At 56.4% G+C, this 18,288-nt stretch overlaps 1 protein-coding gene across 1 annotated transcript; it reads right to left on the bottom strand.

The window, feature by feature from the left end:
• Window positions 1-3,312: 3,312 nt before the first annotated feature.
• LOC114805402 (phosphorylated adapter RNA export protein-like) lies at window positions 3,313-16,440 on the bottom strand. Its single transcript, XM_029054847.2, has 5 exons — window positions 16,283-16,440; window positions 11,851-11,935; window positions 10,144-10,721; window positions 5,550-5,633; window positions 3,313-4,306 (listed from the first exon to the last, which is right to left on the bottom strand). The coding sequence occupies exons 1-4, from the start codon at window positions 16,363-16,365 to the stop codon at window positions 5,594-5,596; spliced, it is 786 nt and encodes a 261-aa protein (XP_028910680.1). The 5' UTR covers window positions 16,366-16,440; the 3' UTR covers window positions 3,313-4,306; window positions 5,550-5,593.
• Between the last annotated feature and the right edge of the window lie 1,848 nt (window positions 16,441-18,288).

Below are 18,288 nucleotides of genomic sequence, written 5' to 3'. Positions count from 1 at the left end.
ATCCAAGTCTCCTGTAGGACAGACCACTGCTGTTTGCCCTGGACTGACAATACAATGGAAGTACAGGTTGGACAGCTATAAATCATACTTGACAGACTTGCCAACTCCAGAGTGGAGGGGGTGGAGGGATACTGTCCCCCTGAGATTTCCATGAGGCTGAAAGAAACAGATAGCTTACCCCCCTACGCACACATTTTTGGGCAGGATAACTGGCCCTCTCCACCTCTTGGAGGGTAAAATCAGCCAATGTACAGTATTTTTGAGCACCAGTTGAATTCAGGGCCCAATACTAAGAACTTGGGAGAATACAGTAAAGGGAAAAATCCCTCTGCCTTCAAACATGCCCATCTCTCCCCCATCCTAAAAAAACCCTCTCTCGACCCCACTTCCCCTTCCAGTTATTGCCTTATCTCCCTACTACCCTTCCTTTCTAAGCTCCTAGAATGAGTCGTCTACACTCGCTGCCTAGAATTCCTTAACTCCAATTCTCTCCTGGACTCCCTCCCATCTGGCTTCCGTCCCCTCCACTCTACTGAGACTGCTCTCTCAAAGGTCACCCATGACCTCCTCCTTGCCAAATCCAATGGCTCCTACTCCATTCTAATCCTCCTTGACCTCTCAGCTGCTTTTGACACTGCCGACCATCCCCTTCTCCTCCACATCTTATCTCACCTTGGCTTCACGGACTCCGTCCTCTCCTGATTCTCCTCTTATCTTTCTGGCCATTCATTCTCGGTCTCCCTAGCAGGCTCCTCCTCCCCCTCCCATCCTCTAACTGTTGGGGTCCCTCAAGCATCAGTTCTTGGCCCTCTTCTGTTCTCCATCTACACTCACTGTCTTGAACTCATTCGCTCTCACAGCTTCAACTATCATCTCTATGCAGATGACACACAGATCTACATCTCTGCCCATCTTTTCCCCCTCCCTTCAGGCTGGTATCTCCTCCTGCCTCCAGGATGTCTCTACCTGGATGTCTGCCCGCCACCTAAAACTCAGCATGTCCAAAACCGAGCTCCTTATCTTCCCTCCCAAGCCCTGTCCTCTTCCTGACTTCCCTATCACTGTGGATGGTACGACCATCCTTCCCGTCTCTCAAGCCTGCAACCTCGGTGTCATCATTGACTCGGCTCTTTCATTCATTCCATACATCCAATCCGTCACCAAGACCTGCCGGTCTCACCTTTATTATTTATTGCCAAGATCCTCCCTTTCCTCTCCACCCAAATGGCTATCTTACTGGTACAGGCTCTCATAATATCCCGGCTGGATTATTGTGTCAGCCTTCTCTCTGATCTCCCGTCCTCCTGTCTCTCCCCACTCCAGTCTATTCTTCATTCTGCTGCCTGGCTCATCTTCCTGCAGAAATGCTTTGGGCATGTCACCGCCCTTCTCAAAAACCTCCAGTGGTTGCCTATCAACCTCCGTGCGAAACAAAAACTTCTCACTCTAGGCTACAAGGCTTTCCATCACCTTGCCCCCTCCTACCTCTCCTCCCTTCTCTCTTTCTACTGCCCACCCTGTAGGCTCCGCTCCTCTGCCAACCACCTCCTCACAGTCCCCCATTCTCACCTATCCCGCTGTTGACTCCTGGGCCACGTCCTCCTGCTGTCCTAGAATGCCCTCCCTCCTCACCTCCGCCGAACTAATTCTCTTCCCCTCTTCAAAGCCCTACTGAGAACTCACCTCCTCCAAGAGGCCTTCCCAGACTGAGCTTCCCCTTTTCCCTCTGCTCCCTCTCTACCCCCCGCTTCACCTCCCCTCAGCTAAGCCCCCTTTTCCCTCCCTTTCCCTCTGCTCCTCCCCCCTCTCCCTTCCCCTCCCCTCAGCACTGTGCTCGTCCACTCATTTGTATATATTTTCATTACCCTATTTTGTTAATGAGATGTACATCCCCTTGATTCTATTTATTGCTATTGTTTTAATGAGATGTACATCCCCTTGATTCTATTTATTGCTATTGTTTTTGTCTGTCTCCCCCGATTAGACTGTAAGCCCATCAATGGGCAGGGACTATCTCTGTTGCCGATTTGTACATTCCAAGCGCTTAGTACAGTGCTCTGCACATAGTAGGCACTCAATAAATACTATTGAATGAATGAATGAATGAATAATTCCTGCCCACAACTAAAATACAATCTAATGGGTTCTACCAATGCAGAAGAAATCATCACTAGGAGGAAAAAGAGAAGGAAAAGGTGAAAGGGTGTATGAATAAGTGTTTAAAGAGTGATATCCATCAATGCACAACTATGTACAGATATACTGCTGGTGGCTGTTGAGTGCATAAGTGCCAAGGTGGAAGGTGAAGGATGTGACCTGCAGAGGGGAAACTTAGCTGAGGAAAACTCTCATCCATGGAGCGCAGCCGTGGGCATCAGGTGTGGCCGGGGCACCGGAGCTACAGCGGGGCCAGTGACTGCACTGCTTCCCTCCCTGGAGCCACGGGCAGCCGCTGCTGCCACACGAGCACTGGTGGTTTCCTGCTGGGTGGCCCCTCGGGCTGGTAGACACTGCAGCTCCGGCCCCCGGGGGCCGGGTATGGGCACTGTCCCGGCACGTACCCTGGAGGTTCAAACAGTCACTGCAGGGGTCCTGGAGCCTCAACATTTACCTCATCCCCAGAGGGACCGCTGGGCGGCCTGGATGGACTGGGGGGTGGGGGGGGAGGGCGGCAGGGAGCGATCAATGGCCTGTTCTCACAACACACTAAGGCTAGAGGATACTCGGGCTCCACTCCACAGCCTGGTGGATGTAAGAGAAATGGCGGCAGCGGTGGCAGCAGCGCGACTGAGATTGTGACAACCTTTCCCTTCCTCCCTCACTCTTCCTCTTGTTTAGCACATAGTAAGTGCTTAACAAATACTATCATCATTATTATTATTTCTTTCTCTTTTTCTCCTCCTGCCTCCTCAGAGCCCCTTACTTACTCACAGTTCTTCAGCTCTTGGCCCTAAGGTCACCACCAAAAGGTTGGCTCCACTCCGTCCCAGCTATAGATCACGTATCCAGTGTAAGGAAAGCTGTCAGATTGATATTGAGAGGCTGAGCAATTTTTACTTGATAAAATTTGGGGGTTCATATATGGAATTCAATTCTCTATGTACTGGAGAAATACCTTTCCCCTGCATAATTAAGCTTTTTGGATTCCATTCTCAAAATGATTCTTCATAATCTCTCCTCTTAATTCTGGAAGCATTTCTGCTACATGAACCACCCATGTTGTTATTCTTTAAGAAAAGATGTATTTTGAGATTTTAGGGAAAAGCGAGTTGGATCTTTTGTAAAGACAGTCAAAGAAGGTAGGAAGTCAAGTAAATTGCCAAAGTTTATTTTTGTTTTCACACATCAAACAGATCAGATTTTGTGCTTGGAGGGCCATCAGTACTGACCAAATTAAGGTTTTAGGTTGAAACCTCTTTGGAAATTATGTGTCCCTCACTCACTCCTCATGGTTAAGAAGACGACTGGGCTGGTGAAAATTCGTGTGTATGGAGAAGTAACAACTTCACAGTTCTCTGCAGTCCCAGAACTCAAAAAATGAACTAATAGTTAATTTTTCAGCTGCAGAATTGGGTCTCTTTTCCAGGAACAGCTCCCAGTGAATCATGTACAGAGTGGGGTCGGTTTGGATGGGACTGTTCTTTAGAAGAGCTCACACAAATCAAGAGATACTAGTGACCGAGTGAATAGACCATATCATGTCCCATCTTGTGAAGAGCCTCGACTACATATTCTTCTAAAGAGAAAGAACTGACCTAACTAAAATTGAAACCAGAAATGCCCATACTGCCCTTCAACAACTATTTTAATCAGAGAATATTAAGGAAGGCTTCTTAAGTTTTGCATAGATATTAGATTTAAAATTGAAATTAGAAGAAATAAAAAGACCCTAAGCCCGTCATATTAGATTCTATTAGATTAATTCCACAAATATGATGCCTTCCCCAGCCCAGAACTTTTCTTGACCATGTTGCACACAAAAACCACCAACATGGCTCTAAACAAACAACAAAATGACTAACTTTAAGGTTTTTAAACAATTTTTGTGTAAAAAAACAGATTCTGGGTGCCATTAAGAGACCTCTCAATTGTGAGGAGGAACAACCTTGACTGCTTCCTCTGAACCTAACTTAGTTTCATTGCATTCTTCCTTTGAATCTTCTGGAGGGGCCGATGCCATGCTAGAAGGACTGCAATCTTCTTTAAAATTACGATACTTCAATTTTCCCCTCCAGACTTGTAGGCTTCTCTTCTCAGCATCCTTTGGATGTTTATTTTTGCATTTTTGTTCCTCACAGAAAATTTCCTTAAAAAAAGACATTAATTTAATTAACTATCAAATAATGAGACCTTGCTAATAAATATTCTATAGAGGAAGATTTATAAGATTGGATAGAAATTTCAGTTCTGCCCAGGCTGGGAATTCTATTCAACTGATTATTGGAAGGGGGGTAGTGATGTGTAGGGGCAGAAACAGAGCGAGAGAGACAGAAGCAGAGAGAGAAAGCAAGACAAACAAAAAATATCAGGGGAGAGATTGCCTTCCTCGAGCAAGGGTTTTGCAAACAGAGAGTGACTGTCAGTGGACTGATCCCATCGATGCAGCCAAGAATTCTTAGGCGTACACAGTGTGGAAGGGAGCGGCAGTCACGACCACTTCTAGAGTTCTAGTGGTCTTCTGACCACTCCCACAAGCCCCAGCGGGATCTCACCAAGTAAAAGCTGCCTACCGTAACTCGGAACCTCCCTGATTTGGCTATAAATACATTATTATAGCCGTATCATTCATCGAGAGTTGGCCGAGTACCCAATTCTGGGCAATTTTTGGTAGCATTAGAGGATCTGACCTTGGTTCAGGAATCACTCCCCCCATTTACAGCATTGTTCCTGTGATAAAACTGGTTTCGGGTTACATCCCTTTGACTTGACGTGCAGATTTCTCAAACCAATTGCACCATACATCCCGGGACTGCCAGCATGTATATATGCGCCTCACTATCCCTCTTAACGTTGCCACCAGGGTTTCACCCCAGTCTCCCAAAGATGGATGAAAGAACGGAGCAGGGGATGAAGGGAGGGGAGAAGGGGGTCTACAGAGGATGGGAAATGTGAAGGCAAAGGACAGGGAGAATTGGACTTCCTATGAAGGCAACAATTTCATGCTATGATTTCATCATAGCTATCCCACATCTTTGTAGCGGTCCAGGGGTCCACTGGGCCCACGATGGGCCAGTGCAGAATAAAGAAGGACCTCTCCGGAGATGGACTAGCAGCCTGATAGCGCACCACGTCCACATCGAAGGGGTCAAGGACAGCTTGCTCAACCGCCTTGAACCGCAACCATTACCGGAAGGGAAGCCCGCACGTGCAAGTACCCGGAGACCGCCTCGTTCTCTCCCAAGCGCCTACTACAGTGCTCGGCACACTGGGAGCGCTCGATGGACGCCCTTGATCAATCAACGGCCGTCGCAGCCTCGTGCGTGGTTCCCTGAGTAATAGCTACCGAGCCTCCCGTTCCCCGAGCGGCACGGCGCCAACACGATTTTTACCTCAATTTGTTCAGCAGTTAGGCTCTTAGTGTTTCTCAAGACACTCAGATAGACTTCTCTGGGTGTTTTTCTTCCACTTCCATCCTACATAAATGAACACAAGCGTCATTTATATTCACCCCCCTCCCCCCCGCCGCCCCCCTCCCGGACAGACCATCAGCCAGACCATTGAAAACCCGCTACAACAATTAGACGTCAGACTCATCTGTATTTCCCGAGGTCCTCCGGTGCACAGGGCATGGTGCCAGGCACTTGGAAGGATGTAGCGAGAGTGACAGACACGGGCCCTGACCAGCTGCTGTGTGCTTTTTTACAGTATCTGTTACACGATTACCATGCGTCAAACACTGTTCTAAGCGCTGGGGTAGATACAAGTTACCGCCCTGCACTGAAGCGACCCATCGAGTGGATACAACACATCACACCATGACTTCAAAACCAATCTCCAGTAGTGCAGGATAGTAGCGGCCTGCTGGGAACAGAGATACGCTACATATGACCAGGAATAAGCTCACTGTGGGTAAGGAATGTTTCTGTTATGTCGTTCTGTTGTACTCTCCCAAGCACTTAGTACAGGGCCGTGCACGCGGGAAGCGCTCAATAAATACAACTGACTGACCGCCTGACTGGGGAGCTTCTCAGCACCGCCCCTGCAGCAGGGCAGGTTGGATGGAGGGGCTGGGAGGGGGATTTCCTTAGCTCTCTCCCCGCCGGGGTGCCGCAGGGTGGGGTGACCCGACAGGGCCATCGCCGCTGCCGGGTGCCAGGGCCGTGCCTCTACCGCCGGGCCTGTGCCCTGAAGTGATGGCTTCCCTTCCTTAGCGTCTGAAACCGACCCTGAGCCTTTCTGCTCTTTCAGCTGCCTGAGCGGCACGAGAGAGAAGGAAAAATTCCGTTTCCTGGGAATTCCAATTTTGGACCACTTACTAGAGTTTTCGGTGAAAAGAACCGGGGTTTAGCTGGAGTAGATACCAGTTGATCAGGTGGGCCCCACTCAAGTAGGAGGGAGAACAGGAACTAAATCCCCATTTTACAGTAGAGGAAACTGAGGCCCAGAGAACTTAAGTGACTCGCCCAAGGTCACACTGACGGCTAGTGACTCCCAGGCCCGTGCATTATCCCCTAGGCCATGCAGAATGATGCGTGACAAAAGAAGGAAAAAAATAAGAAGATCTCAACCATGAGGCAAAAAAAAAAAAAAGATCCTCTGAAAGCTATCCAATAGACATGCCGTGCTATGGAAAGCATAAAGGAAGGCAGTCCTTCCTCATCGGTTTAAGGATTCCGCCTTTTTGTTCCACTTCAACAGTTTCTATCAGCAGCTGAATTGCCTTTTTGGTCCCAATTATTCCCACTGCTCGGGCTATCAGCTCTTTCTGCGGTACCCGTAGCCTACAGGGAAAGTCACATAAAGTAAATTCCACGCTTACTCTCGGTTGTTTTCACTTGCAGGGACGGGAGGCACCTTGGAAATCGTTTGGCCGGTAGTATGAATTACCTGGAAGTTGTCCAGCCATCTACGAACTGGGGAACTGTCCTCGTTCCAAACCGAATGCACAAAGCTTTCAGCGAAAGACCACGTTTTCCAAGTCTCCACGTACTAAGTCAGATTTTCTAGACCCACGGGAAAGCTATCACATCAGTCTAAACACAAGACGCCCTCGAAGTAACTACTCACTCTCCGTTCGAGGTCCCTCTCCAACCCAAGACACAACTTGACTCGTCTCTCTCATTCACCCCACACATCCTATCCGTTACCAAGTCCTGCCGGTTTCACCTTTACAATATCGCCAAGATCCGCCCTTTCCTCTCCACCCAAACGGCTACCTTACTGCTACAGGCTCTTGTTATATCCCGGCTAGACTACTATGTCAGCCTTCTCTCTGATCTCCCTTCCTCTTCTCTCACCCCGCTCCAGTCTATTCTTCACTCCGCTGCCTGGCTCATCTTCCTGCAGAAACGATCTGGGCATGTCACTCCCCTTCTTAAACACCTCCAGTGGTTGCCTATCGACCTCCGCTCCAAACAAAAACTCCTCACTCTAGGCTTCAAGGCTCTCCATCACCTTGCCCCTTCCTACCTCTCCTCCCTTCTCTCTTTCTACCACCCACCCCGCACGCTCCGCTCCTCCGCCTCCCACCTCCTCACCGTCCCTCGGTCTCACCTATCCCGCCGTCGATCCCTGGGACACGTCCTCCAGGGGTCCTGGAATGCCCTCCCTCCTCACCTCCGCCAAACTAATTCTCTTCCCCTCTTCAAAACCCTACTTAAAACTCACCTCCTCCAAGAGGCCTTCCCAGACTGAGCTCCCCTTCTCCCTCTACTCCCTCTACCGCCCCCCCTTCACCTCTCCGCAGCTTAACCCTCTTTTCCCCCCATCTCCCTCTGCTCCTCCCCCACTCCCTTCCCATCCCCTCAGCACTGTACTCGTCTGCTCAACTGTATATATTTTCATTACCCTATTTATTTTGTTAATGAATTGTACATCGCCTTGATTCTATTTAGTTGCCATTGTTTTTACGAGATGTTCTTCCCCTCGACTCTATTTATTGCCCTTGTTCTTGTCTGTCCGTCTCCCCCGATTAGACTGTAAGCCCGTCAAACGGCAGGGACCGTCTCTATCTGTTGCCGACTTGTTCATTCCAAGCGCTTAGTACAGTGCTCTGCACATAGTAAGCGCTCAATAAATACTATCGAATGAATGAACCTGGCAAGACAAACCCATTCTTCCTCAACTGATATTTCCCCTCCTACCTGACTGGGAATCCTCATGACAGGATTCACACTTCACACTGCCCGAGAAATCTCCCCGATGGACCATTGACCTGCTTTGGCTGGCGCTCGGATGAACGGGCGGGTCCCAGAGTCAAGGCTTTTAGTGACTTCTGAGAAGACCCATCCCCTCTCGGGGTCACACCTGGAGAGTTTCCAGGACTCTGCCACTCTCGGCTATGGGAGGGAGAGCCCAGAAGAGGCCTACCCCTTCCATTCCAAGCTCGGGCAGTGGCTGGCGAGTGGAAGGCGACCTGCTACAAAGCCAAACTCGCCCATGCCGGGCAGCAGCGGCCCGGGAGAGAGTCGAGGGCAGAAGCTCGAGTTGACTGCACGGAAGGCGGCAGTGGCGAACCACTTCCGTCTTTTTACCAAGAAAACTCCACGGCTACACTACCGGCACGATTGCAGATGGAGAGCGGGGCGTTCTGGGAGAGATGCGTCGGTGGCATCTCTATGGGTCGGAAACGACTCGGCGGCATAGGACGAGACACGAAGACCCAAGCGGGAGTCCAAGGTACGTTAGAAAATTATGGAAAAATAAAATGCCGAGGGGCCGACTCTGCTCCGCTGTTGTAGTTTGAGACAGCAAAAGAAACAACCACCACAAAAGAGGCAAGACCCCAGGTCACCCACCTCCAGCCGGAAACATCTCAAAAGGAAAGCCTCAAATCGCAAAGCGACCGTCAGGTTTTGGCTGGATTCTCCCGGCGGGTTTGCTTCTGGCTGAATCCTCCTCCCAGAGACAACAACCAGAAATTCTGCCTCGCCTTCGAGCCCTGGCTAACCAGAAAGCAGTAAAATTGAAAACGATACACGGTGCAGGCATTGGCATTTCTCATCCATTCGGACCATTTCGAACCATCTCTTCGCCACCGAGGCGACAGGCCTATTAATCTTTCCAAGGGCACAAAAACTAGAGCACTGCCAGCATTTTCCAGGAGCCCGATTCGTGTCTGTCAAAGCTCCCCTCCCCTCTCCTAGCCACTCCTACTTCCTGGAACTTGGCGCCCTGGTGACTGAGACAAGAGCGCGCAAGTACGGCCCGCGGCCTTCGCCGCGGGATTCGCGCCTCACATTCAAATTGTCTACGGGCAGAAGCGAGGACGACAGAAAAGAGAGAAAGAACTCAGCGAAGTTCTTTCAGGTCGGGGCCCGGGGTCTCCCGCTAAATCGTGGGGCTGGTTTAAATGTCGGCGAGGGGGAACGAGGCCTCGTGGATAAGACACGGGCCCGGGAGTCCGGGAGGAGCCGGGTTCGAATCCTCACTCCCCCGCCTGTCGGCCCCGCCTGTCGGCCGTGTGAGCTTGGGCAAGTCACTTCCCTTCTCTGAGCCCCACTCAGCCCACCCGCAAAATGGGGCTTGAGGCCGTGAGCCCCGTGAGGGCCACGGACTGCGTCCACCCGGCTTGGCTTGTGTCCACCCCGGGGCTCGGGGCAGCGCCCAGCACGCAGCGGCAGTAACAATGAGAACAATGATGATGACGATACCAGTAGTAATGACTGTGGTATCAGTCAAGCGCTCGCTATGTGCCCGGCACCGTACTGAGCGTTGGGGTGAACAGAGGCAAATCGGGTTGGACGCGGTCCCTGTCCCACGCAGAGCTCCCCGTCTCGCTCCCCATTTTACGGATGCCCGGCGGAGTGAAGTGGCCCGCCCGGGGCCACGCGGCAGACAGGTGGCAGAGTCGGCATTAGATCCCACGCCCTTCTGACCCCCAGGCCTGTGCTCTGTCCACCCCGCCACGCTGCTTCCCGTGCGTCTTAACCAAGACCGTCAACGTACAACAGAGACGCGGATTAAACAAATGCGAGGGCTCACCTGTGGGAAATTTCCCTTGCCACTACTTCCTCCGAACCCGCCTCAGGAATATCGTAGTATCTTTTGTAATTTATCTCTTGTCTCTCTTCCGGTTTTCCTTCGACGAGGCATTTGCGCTGGGGATGGCATTTTCCTTTATTCTCTTCTGTCCTTGCGATGGGGGAGGCTCCCCAGACGCCTTCAGCCGGCTCGTGGTCTCCTTTCTCTGCCTCCTGCACTCTCGGGAGTTTTCTGGCTAGCAAACGATTCTGGGTCTCCGCCCGCCCGCTCTCGGCGGCGCTCTCCTTGATTTCCAGCTTCTCGAACTGTCTGGCCAACTCGTCCTGGCTATCGTCCGTCAGCACTGCACTAGCCCAGTCGTCGCTGGCCCTCCCCCCGGCCCGAGCTGGCTGCTTCTGACTGCGCGGGACCAACGGAACGGGAGAGAGGACGCCACGGTTCTCCCGCTTTGCTTTCCGCGGGAGCTCGTCGGCATCTGAATCGGAGGAACTGTCAGAGTTCTCGCCGTTCATCGCCCAACTACGTTTAAGGGCGGCGGTGCGACTCGGCCCGGAGGAGACGCCTCCATCCGACGCCCTCTACAAAGGAGTGAAACACAATGAATGGCACAGGGACCAGCTTGGGAACCACCCCACTGCTCAACGCGGTGCCGGGCACCTAGGAAGCGCCTCACGAAGACCACGATCATCATCACCGGTCTCCTTCTCCCTATCGACAGTATCAGGATTTATTACCGCGGAGCTAAAGCGGCAGGGGTAGGCGAGGGCTCGTGCCCGACCCTCCCCCGACGTCTGCCCGCTTTAAATTCCAAAAAAAAAAAAAAAAGGAAATCGATCAGGTGGAGGAAATGATCCTCCCTCTCCCCTCGCTCCCCTCCCCAGTCCAGGCACTGGTCGAATCCCCGCCCGGCTCGCCTCCCGCGCCCGCCTTCTCACCGGTACGCCGTCGTTCGGCTCTATGCTTCGTCGGTCAACCGATCGATCGATCAATAGGTATTTATCGAGGGCTAACTAGGTGCGGACCGCTCTGCGGCTGGGATCTGGGAGACTACCCTACCACGGAATCGGTGGGCGGGTCCCCTGCCCTTAAGGAGTCTAGAGGGGGAGCGGCAGAGGCCTGCAGGAAAGGGAGCGGGAGCCGGTTGAGAGGCGGGGGTCCTTCGCAGGAGCCGATGCTCCACACGGAAAGCCTGCGTCCCGAACGCCGGACAGACCAGGCCGGGGAAGGGAGCGCGGCCCCGAACTAGAACCCAGGGGCATCTTTGGTGGCACATCATGGCCCGGCCCGGCCCGGCCCGACAGCGAGGGCAAGGGGGAGAGGGGGATTGGGCCACACACGGGGCAGCGAAGCCCGCTCCCCTGGGGCCGCACACGGGGCAGCGAAGCCTGCTCCCCCGGAGCCGCACACGGGGCAGCGAAGCCTGCTCCCCAGCCTGCTCCCCCGGGGCCGCACACGGGGCAGTGAAGCCTGCTCCCCCGGGGCCGCACACACGTAGGTGAAGGATTCCCCGGAGGTGTTTGGGTGTGGGGATGCGGCCCTCCTCTCTGTCCATCTTTCTCAAGCCTCCCCCTCCCGACCCCGCCTCGCCCCCACAGACCCTCCCACCTCTCTTGCTGTTTGCTATCTCCGTGTCACCTTTTTCTTTCCGCCAATTCCTGGCACTTGAGCCGCGGCACGGCTGGCACAGCGAGCCCACGGGGTGCTTACCTTGGGCGCCGCCCTGGGCAGGGTCTCGTCCTTTCCGGTCCACTCCGCTCCACGATGGTACAGGGCTGGCGGGTACCTAGGGGTCCTGGGGGCGGTGGGAGGGCGGCGGTGTCGGGCCCGGGGTTGGGGGCGCCCCCCCCGCCCCGCTTTCCGCCGCACGGATCCCGCCCGCCCCTCCTCCCCAAAACGTCTCCATCGCGGGCAGTGTCTCCCTTGGCTCCTTTCCGCCGCCCTCACCTCGTCCTGTCTCTCAGCTCCTTCCCGCCACCCTCGCCTCGTCCTCTCCGTCGTTTTCTTCCCGCCGCGGTCACTTGGTCCTTTTCCTCAGCTTCTTCCCGCCTCCCTCTCCTCGTCCACTCCGTCATCTTCTTCCCGTGCCCCTCACCCCATTCTTTCCCTCAGCTCCTTCCCACCGCCCTCACCCCATTCTTTCCCTCAGCTCCTTTCCACCGCCCTCACCTCGTCCTTTCTCTCAGCTCCTTCCCGCCGCCCTCGCCTCGTCCTCTCTGTCGTTTTCCTCCCGCCGCGGTCACTTGGTCCTTTTCCTCAGCTTCTTCCCGCCTCCCTCTCCTCGTCCACTCCGTCATTTTCTTCCCGTCTCCCCTCACCCCGTTCTTTCCCTCAGCTCCTTCCCGCCGCCCTCACCTCGTCCTTTCTCTCAGCTCCTTCCCGCCGCCCTCGCCTCGTCCTCTCCGTCGTTTTCTTCCCGCCGCGGTCACTTGGTCCTTTTCCTCAGCTTCTTCCCGCCTCCCTCTCCTCGTCCACTCGGTCATCTTCTTCCCATCTCCCCTCACCCCGTTCTTTCCCTCAGCTCCTTCCCGCCGCCCTCGCCTCGTCCTTTCCCTCAGCTCCTTCCCGCCGCCCTCGCCTCGTCCTCTCCGTCGTTTTCTTCCCGCCGCGGTCACTTGGTCCTTTTCCTCAGCTTCTTCCCGTCTCCCCTCACCCCGTTCTTTCCCTCAGCTCCTTCCCGCCGCCCTCGCCTCGTCCTTTCTCTCAGCTCCTTCCCGCCGCCCTCGCCTCGTCCTCTCCGTCGTTTTCTTCCCGCCGCGGTCACTTGGTCCTTTTCCTCAGCTTCTTGCCGCCTCCCTCTCCTCTTCCACTCGGTCATCTTCTTCCCGTCTCCCCTCACCGCGTTCTTTCCCTCAGCTCCTTCCCGGCGCCCTCGCCTCGTCCTTTCTCTCAGCTCCTTCCCGCCGCCCTCGCCTCGTCCTCTCCGTCGTTTTCTTCCCGCCGCGGTCACTTGGTCCTTTTCCTCAGCTTCTTGCCGCCTCCCTCTCCTCGTCCACTCCGTCATTTTCTTCCCGTCTCCCCTCACCCCGTTCTTTCCCTCAGCTCCTTCCCGCCGCCCTCACCTCGTCCTTTCTCTCAGCTCCTTCCCGCCGCCCTCACCTCATCCTTTCTCTCAGCTCCTTCCCGCCGCCCTCGCCTCGTCCTCTCCGTTGTTTTCTTCCCGCCGCGGTCACTTGGTCCTTTTCCTCAGCTTCTTGCCGCCTGCCATTCCTCGTCCACTCTGTCATTTTCTTCCCGTCTCCCCTCACCCCGTTCTTTCCCTCAGCTCCTTCCCGCCGCCCTCACCTCGTCCTTTCTCTCAGCTCCTTCCCGCCGCCCTCGCCTCGTCCTCTCCGTCGTTTTCTTCCCGCCGCGGTCACTTGGTCCTTTTCCTCAGCTTCTTCCCGCCTCCCTCGCCTCGTCCACTCGGTCATCTTCGTCCCGTCTCCCCTCACCCCGTTCTTTCCCTCAGCTCCTTCCCGTCTCCCCTCACCCCGTTCTTTCCCTCAGCTCCTTCCCGCCGCCCTCGCCTCGTCCTCTCCGTCGTTTTCTTCCCGCCGCGGTCACTTGGTCCTTTTCCTCAGCTTCTTCCCGCCTCCCTCGCCTCGTCCACTCGGTCATCTTCATCCCGTCTCCCCTCACCCCGTTCTTTCCCTCAGCTCCTTCCCGTCTCCCCTCACCCCGTTCTTTCCCTCAGCTCCTTCCCGCCGCCCTCGCCTCGTCCTCTCCGTCGTTTTCTTCCCGCCGCGGTCACTTGGTCCTTTTCCTCAGCTTCTTCCCGCCTCCCTCTCCTCGTCCACTCGGTCATCTTCTTCCCGTCTCCCCTCACCGCGTTCTTTCCCTCAGCTCCTTCCCGCCGCCCTCGCCTCGTCCTTTCTCTCAGCTCCTTCCCGCCGCCCTCGCCTCGTCCTCTCCGTCGTTTTCTTCCCGCCGCGGTCACTTGGTCCTTTTCCTCAGCTTCTTCCCGCCTCCCTCTCCTCTTCCACTCGGTCATCTTCTTCCCGTCTCCCCTCACCCCGTTCTTTCCCTCAGCTCCTTCCCGCCGCCCTCGCCTCGTCCTTTCTCTCAGCTCCTTCCCGCCGCCCTCGCCTCGTCCTCTCCGTCGTTTTCTTCCCGCCGCGGTCACTTGGTCCTTTTCCTCAGCTTTTTCCCGCCTCCCTCTCCTCGTCCTTTCTCTCAGCTCCTTCCCGCCGCCCTCACCTCGTCCTTTCTCTCAGCTCCTTCCCGCCGCCCTCGCCTCGTCCTCTCCGTCGTTTTCTTCCCGCCGCGGTCACTTGGTCCTTTTCCTCAGCTTCTTGCCGCCTCCCTCTCCTCGTCCACTCCGTCATTTTCTTCCCGTCTCCCCTCACCCCGTTCTTTCCCTCAGCTCCTTCCCGCCGCCCTCACCTCGTCCTTTCTCTCAGCTCCTTCCCGCCGCCCTCGCCTCGTCCTTTCTCTCAGCTCCTTCCCGCCGCCCTCGCCTCGTCCTCTCCGTCGTTTTCTTCCCGCCGCGGTCACTTGGTCCTTTTCCTCAGCTTCTTCCCGCCTCCCTCTCCTTGTCCACTCGGTCATCTTCTTCCCGTCTCCCCTCACCCCGTTCTTTCCCTCAGCTCCTTCCCGCCGCCCTCACCTCGTCCTTTCTCTCAGCTCCTTCCCGCCGCCCTCGCCTCGTCCTCTCCGTCGTTTTCTTCCCGCCGCGGTCACTTGGTCCTTTTCCTCAGCTTCTTGCCGCCTCCCTCTCCTCGTCCACTCCGTCATTTTCTTCCCGTCTCCCTCACCCCGTTCTTTCCCTCAGCTCCTTCCCGCCGCCCTCACCTCGTCCTTTCTCTCAGCTCCTTCCCGCCGCCCTCGCCTCGTCCTTTCTCTCAGCTCCTTCCCGCCGCCCTCGCCTCGTCCTCTCCGTCGTTTTCTTCCCGCCGCGGTCACTTGGTCCTTTTCCTCAGCTTCTTCCCGCCTCCCTCTCCTCGTCCACTCGGTCATCTTCTTCCCGTCTCCCCTCACCCCGTTCTTCCCTCAGCTCCTTCCCGCCGCCCTCACCTCGTCCTTTCTCTCAGCTCCTTCCCGCCGCCCTCGCCTCGTCCTCTCCGTCGTTTTCTTCCCGCCGCGGTCACTTGGTCCTTTTCCTCAGCTTCTTCCCGCCTCCCTCTCCTCGTCCACTCGGTCATCTTCTTCCCGTCTCCCCTCACCCCGTTCTTTCCCTCAGCTCCTTCCCGCCGCCCTCACCTCGTCCTTTCTCTCAGCTCCTTCCCGCCGCCCTCGCCTCGTCCTCTCCGTCGTTTTCTTCCCGCCGCGGTCACTTGGTCCTTTTCCTCAGCTTCTTGCCGCCTCCCTCTCCTCGTCCACTCCGTCATTTTCTTCCCGTCTCCCCTCACCCCGTTCTTTCCCTCAGCTCCTTCCCGCTGCCCTCACCTCGTCCTTTCTCTCAGCTCCTTCCCGCTGCCCTCACCTCGTCCTTTCTCTCAGCTCCTTCCCGCCGCCCTCGCCTCGTCCTCTCCGTCGTTTTCTTCCCGCCACTGTCACTTGGTCCTTTCCCTCAGCTCCTTCCCGCCGCCCTCGCCTCGTCCTTTCCCTCAGCTCCTTCCCGCCGCCCTCACCCCGTCCTTTCCCTCAGCTCCTTCCCGCCGCCCTCGCCTCGTCCTTTTCCCTCAGCTCCTTCCCGCCGCCCTCACCTCGTCCTTCACCTCAGTTCCTTCCCGCCGCCCTCACCTCGTCCTTTCCGTCAGCTCCTCCCCGCCGTCTTTCCCTCGTCCTTTCCCTTAGCTTTTGCCCGCCTCCCTCACCTCGTTCGCTCCTTCATCTTTTCTCCGCCCTCGCCTCGCCCTTTACCTCAGCTCCTTCCCGCCGCCCTCACCTCGTTCGCTCCATCAAATTCTTTCTCCGCCCTCACCTCGCCCTTTACCTCAGCTCCTTCCCGCCGTCTTCACCTCGTCCTTGACCTCAGCTCCTTCCCGCCGTCTTCACCTCGTCCTTTTTACCTCAGCTCCTTCCCGCCATCTTTCCCTCGTCCTTTCCCTCAGCTTTTGCCCACCTCCCTCACCTCGTTCGCTCTTTCATCTTCTTTCTCCGCCCTCACCTCGTCCTTCACCTCAGCTCCTTCCCGCCGCCCTCGCCTCGTCCTTCACCTCAGGTTTTTCCCGCCTCCCTCGCCTCGTCCGCTCCCTCAGCATTTTCCCGCCACCCTTACCTCGTCCGCCTCCACGCCTCCTGTCCGGCCCCTTTCCAATGGGCGTCCCCGTCGGGCCCGTCGCGGGCGGAAGCAGCAGCCATGCTTCGGCCCTGACACCTTCGCGGGGCACCAGCTGCCTCTCGCTCAAAGGCTTCTGGGTCTTTGACCGCTCTCCGCTGAAGCCCAGGCCGGACCGCCCCCCTCCCCCCGTCACCCCCCTCCCCCCGGCCGCGTACGGCCCCGCCCAACGGCTCTCTGGCCCCGCCCAGCCCCCAAGGTCACGTGGGGCCCGCCCAACGGCTCTCGCTCGGCCCCGCCCAGCCCCCAGGTCACGTGGGCCCGCCCAACGCCCAATGCCACCTGGGCCCCGCCCTACGCCCTTTTGTGCTCGCGCACCGCTCAGGGCGGCTCTCCGGCCCCGCCCGGCGCCCCCGCTCACCCCGGCCCCGCCCAGCGCCCCCGGCCCCTCAGGCTCCACCCCGCGCAGTTCTCAGGGATTCCCCGCTGGGAGCTCGTCCTGCCCACTCCGTCGTGGGGCACTCGCCCTTGCGCTCCTCGCGGTCTCCCGCGCTCCGTGAGCGCTCGACGGATACCGTCGATGGGATGATTCGGATCGACTTTTGAATTCGGATTCGGTCCAACCCGGGCAGAGTCGCGATCTCTCCTGACCGGACGGGCCCCGGTTCGCCTTTCGATCGGACAGACGGTCCGTAGGTCTGAGGAAGGGCCTCTGGGCGGACGCAGAGACACGTGGACAGACGTACGGGCGACCGTGAGAACCGAGGAGACTCGAGTTTATTAAACTCGCCGAACGCCAAGTGGAGCGTTGCCTTTCCCGGCCCGGGACTTTGCTTTATCTAGTCGCCGACGGAAGCAACCGACCCCGTCTAAACCCGACGACCGAACAAACGACTTCCTTTAAGGGTCTGAATCGCGGCTTTTGGAGGGTTTTGTTTTTCTAATACCCAGGCTACCCCCGGAACCCCCCTCCAAATCTGGAGGAGGATCGACCTCGATCGCTTCCGAGGCATCTCATCCGTCTTGCTGCTTCCCGCCTCGGGATCTCCCGGAGGGGTCAGGGCCTCACTTTGGGGTCGCGAGCAGAAGTTCCTCCAGAAAGAACACCAGCTTTTGGAAGAAGGGGTTACTTTAAAGCCCGCTTCGCCCATCCGCCGCCTACTTGTAGCTGCCCGTTCTCGGTCTCTCATTGCGTTTCTAGACTCGGTTCGGGGTCGACGTGGAGAATTTCCTGCTAACAGGGCATCGGTCGGAATGACGAGCCCTTCTTAACAGATATTCTAAAGAGAGAGATGGGTAGGTTCAGGGAAAAATTACCGTTCTGCCCATGGTGGGGATTCTCTTTCCCTGAACAGTGGGAGAGAGGGAGAAGCGGAGGGAGGGAGGGAGGGAGGGTGTGTGTGTGAGAGAGAGAGAGAGAGAGAGAGACGACCGATAGAACTGATGCAGTGCTCGCTGGGCGCAGAGCACGGGTCCTGGGCGTCTTGGGAGAGTGGCACATCGCAGAGTTGAGAGGAAGTGAGAAAGAGAATCGGGAGAGAAGTCGCTGTCCCCGAGCAAGGTCTTTGCGAACGTCGCGATACCAAGAGGCGGGCCGGAAAACACACAGACCGGCCCTTAATCGGCTAATCGATCGGTGGGATCTCTTGAAGCCTGACGGGGTAATCGATGTGGTCGATACCATCCCTGCCCTGGAGGAGCTCCCTATCTAGCTGGGGGTGACAGACGTTAACAGAAAGTGCGGGTAGCGATGGCGTAGTGGGATCCGTACCCGAGCGCTGCCGGGGGCCGGGGGCGCGTATCAAAGTGCCGAGGAGGCCTGGACGGAAGCGAGTAAGTGATGCCGGAGGAGGGGGTGGGGTGGCCGGGGGCAGGAATGAAAAGGGGCGAAATCGGATAAACGGGGCGGGGAGAGGAGACGTTAGTCAGGGAGGGCGTCCCGGGGCAGACGGGCCTTTAGGTTGGTAGCGAGATCGGAGAGAGGCCCCTGATGGACCGATCACGTC

This window comes from Ornithorhynchus anatinus, chromosome X5 (genome assembly GCF_004115215.2).
Source record: "Ornithorhynchus anatinus isolate Pmale09 chromosome X5, mOrnAna1.pri.v4, whole genome shotgun sequence".
NCBI lineage: Eukaryota > Metazoa > Chordata > Mammalia > Monotremata > Ornithorhynchidae > Ornithorhynchus > Ornithorhynchus anatinus.
The sequence above is the reverse complement of the archived record's forward strand: the minus strand, read 5'-3'. Positions and strand labels throughout refer to the sequence as shown.

Coding starts and splice junctions, on each gene's coding strand:
- LOC114805402 (XM_029054847.2), bottom strand. CDS start 16,365: ATGGCTGCTGCTTCCGCCCGCGACGGGCCCGACGGGGACGCCCATTGG. Junction 11,936..16,282: donor GAGGCGTGGAGGCGGACGAG/GTAAGGGTGGCG, acceptor CACCGCCCCCAG/GACCCCTAGGTACCCGCCAG. Junction 5,634..10,143: donor GCAAGGGAAATTTCCCACAG/GTGAGCCCTCGC, acceptor TCATTTATGTAG/GATGGAAGTGGAAGAAAAAC.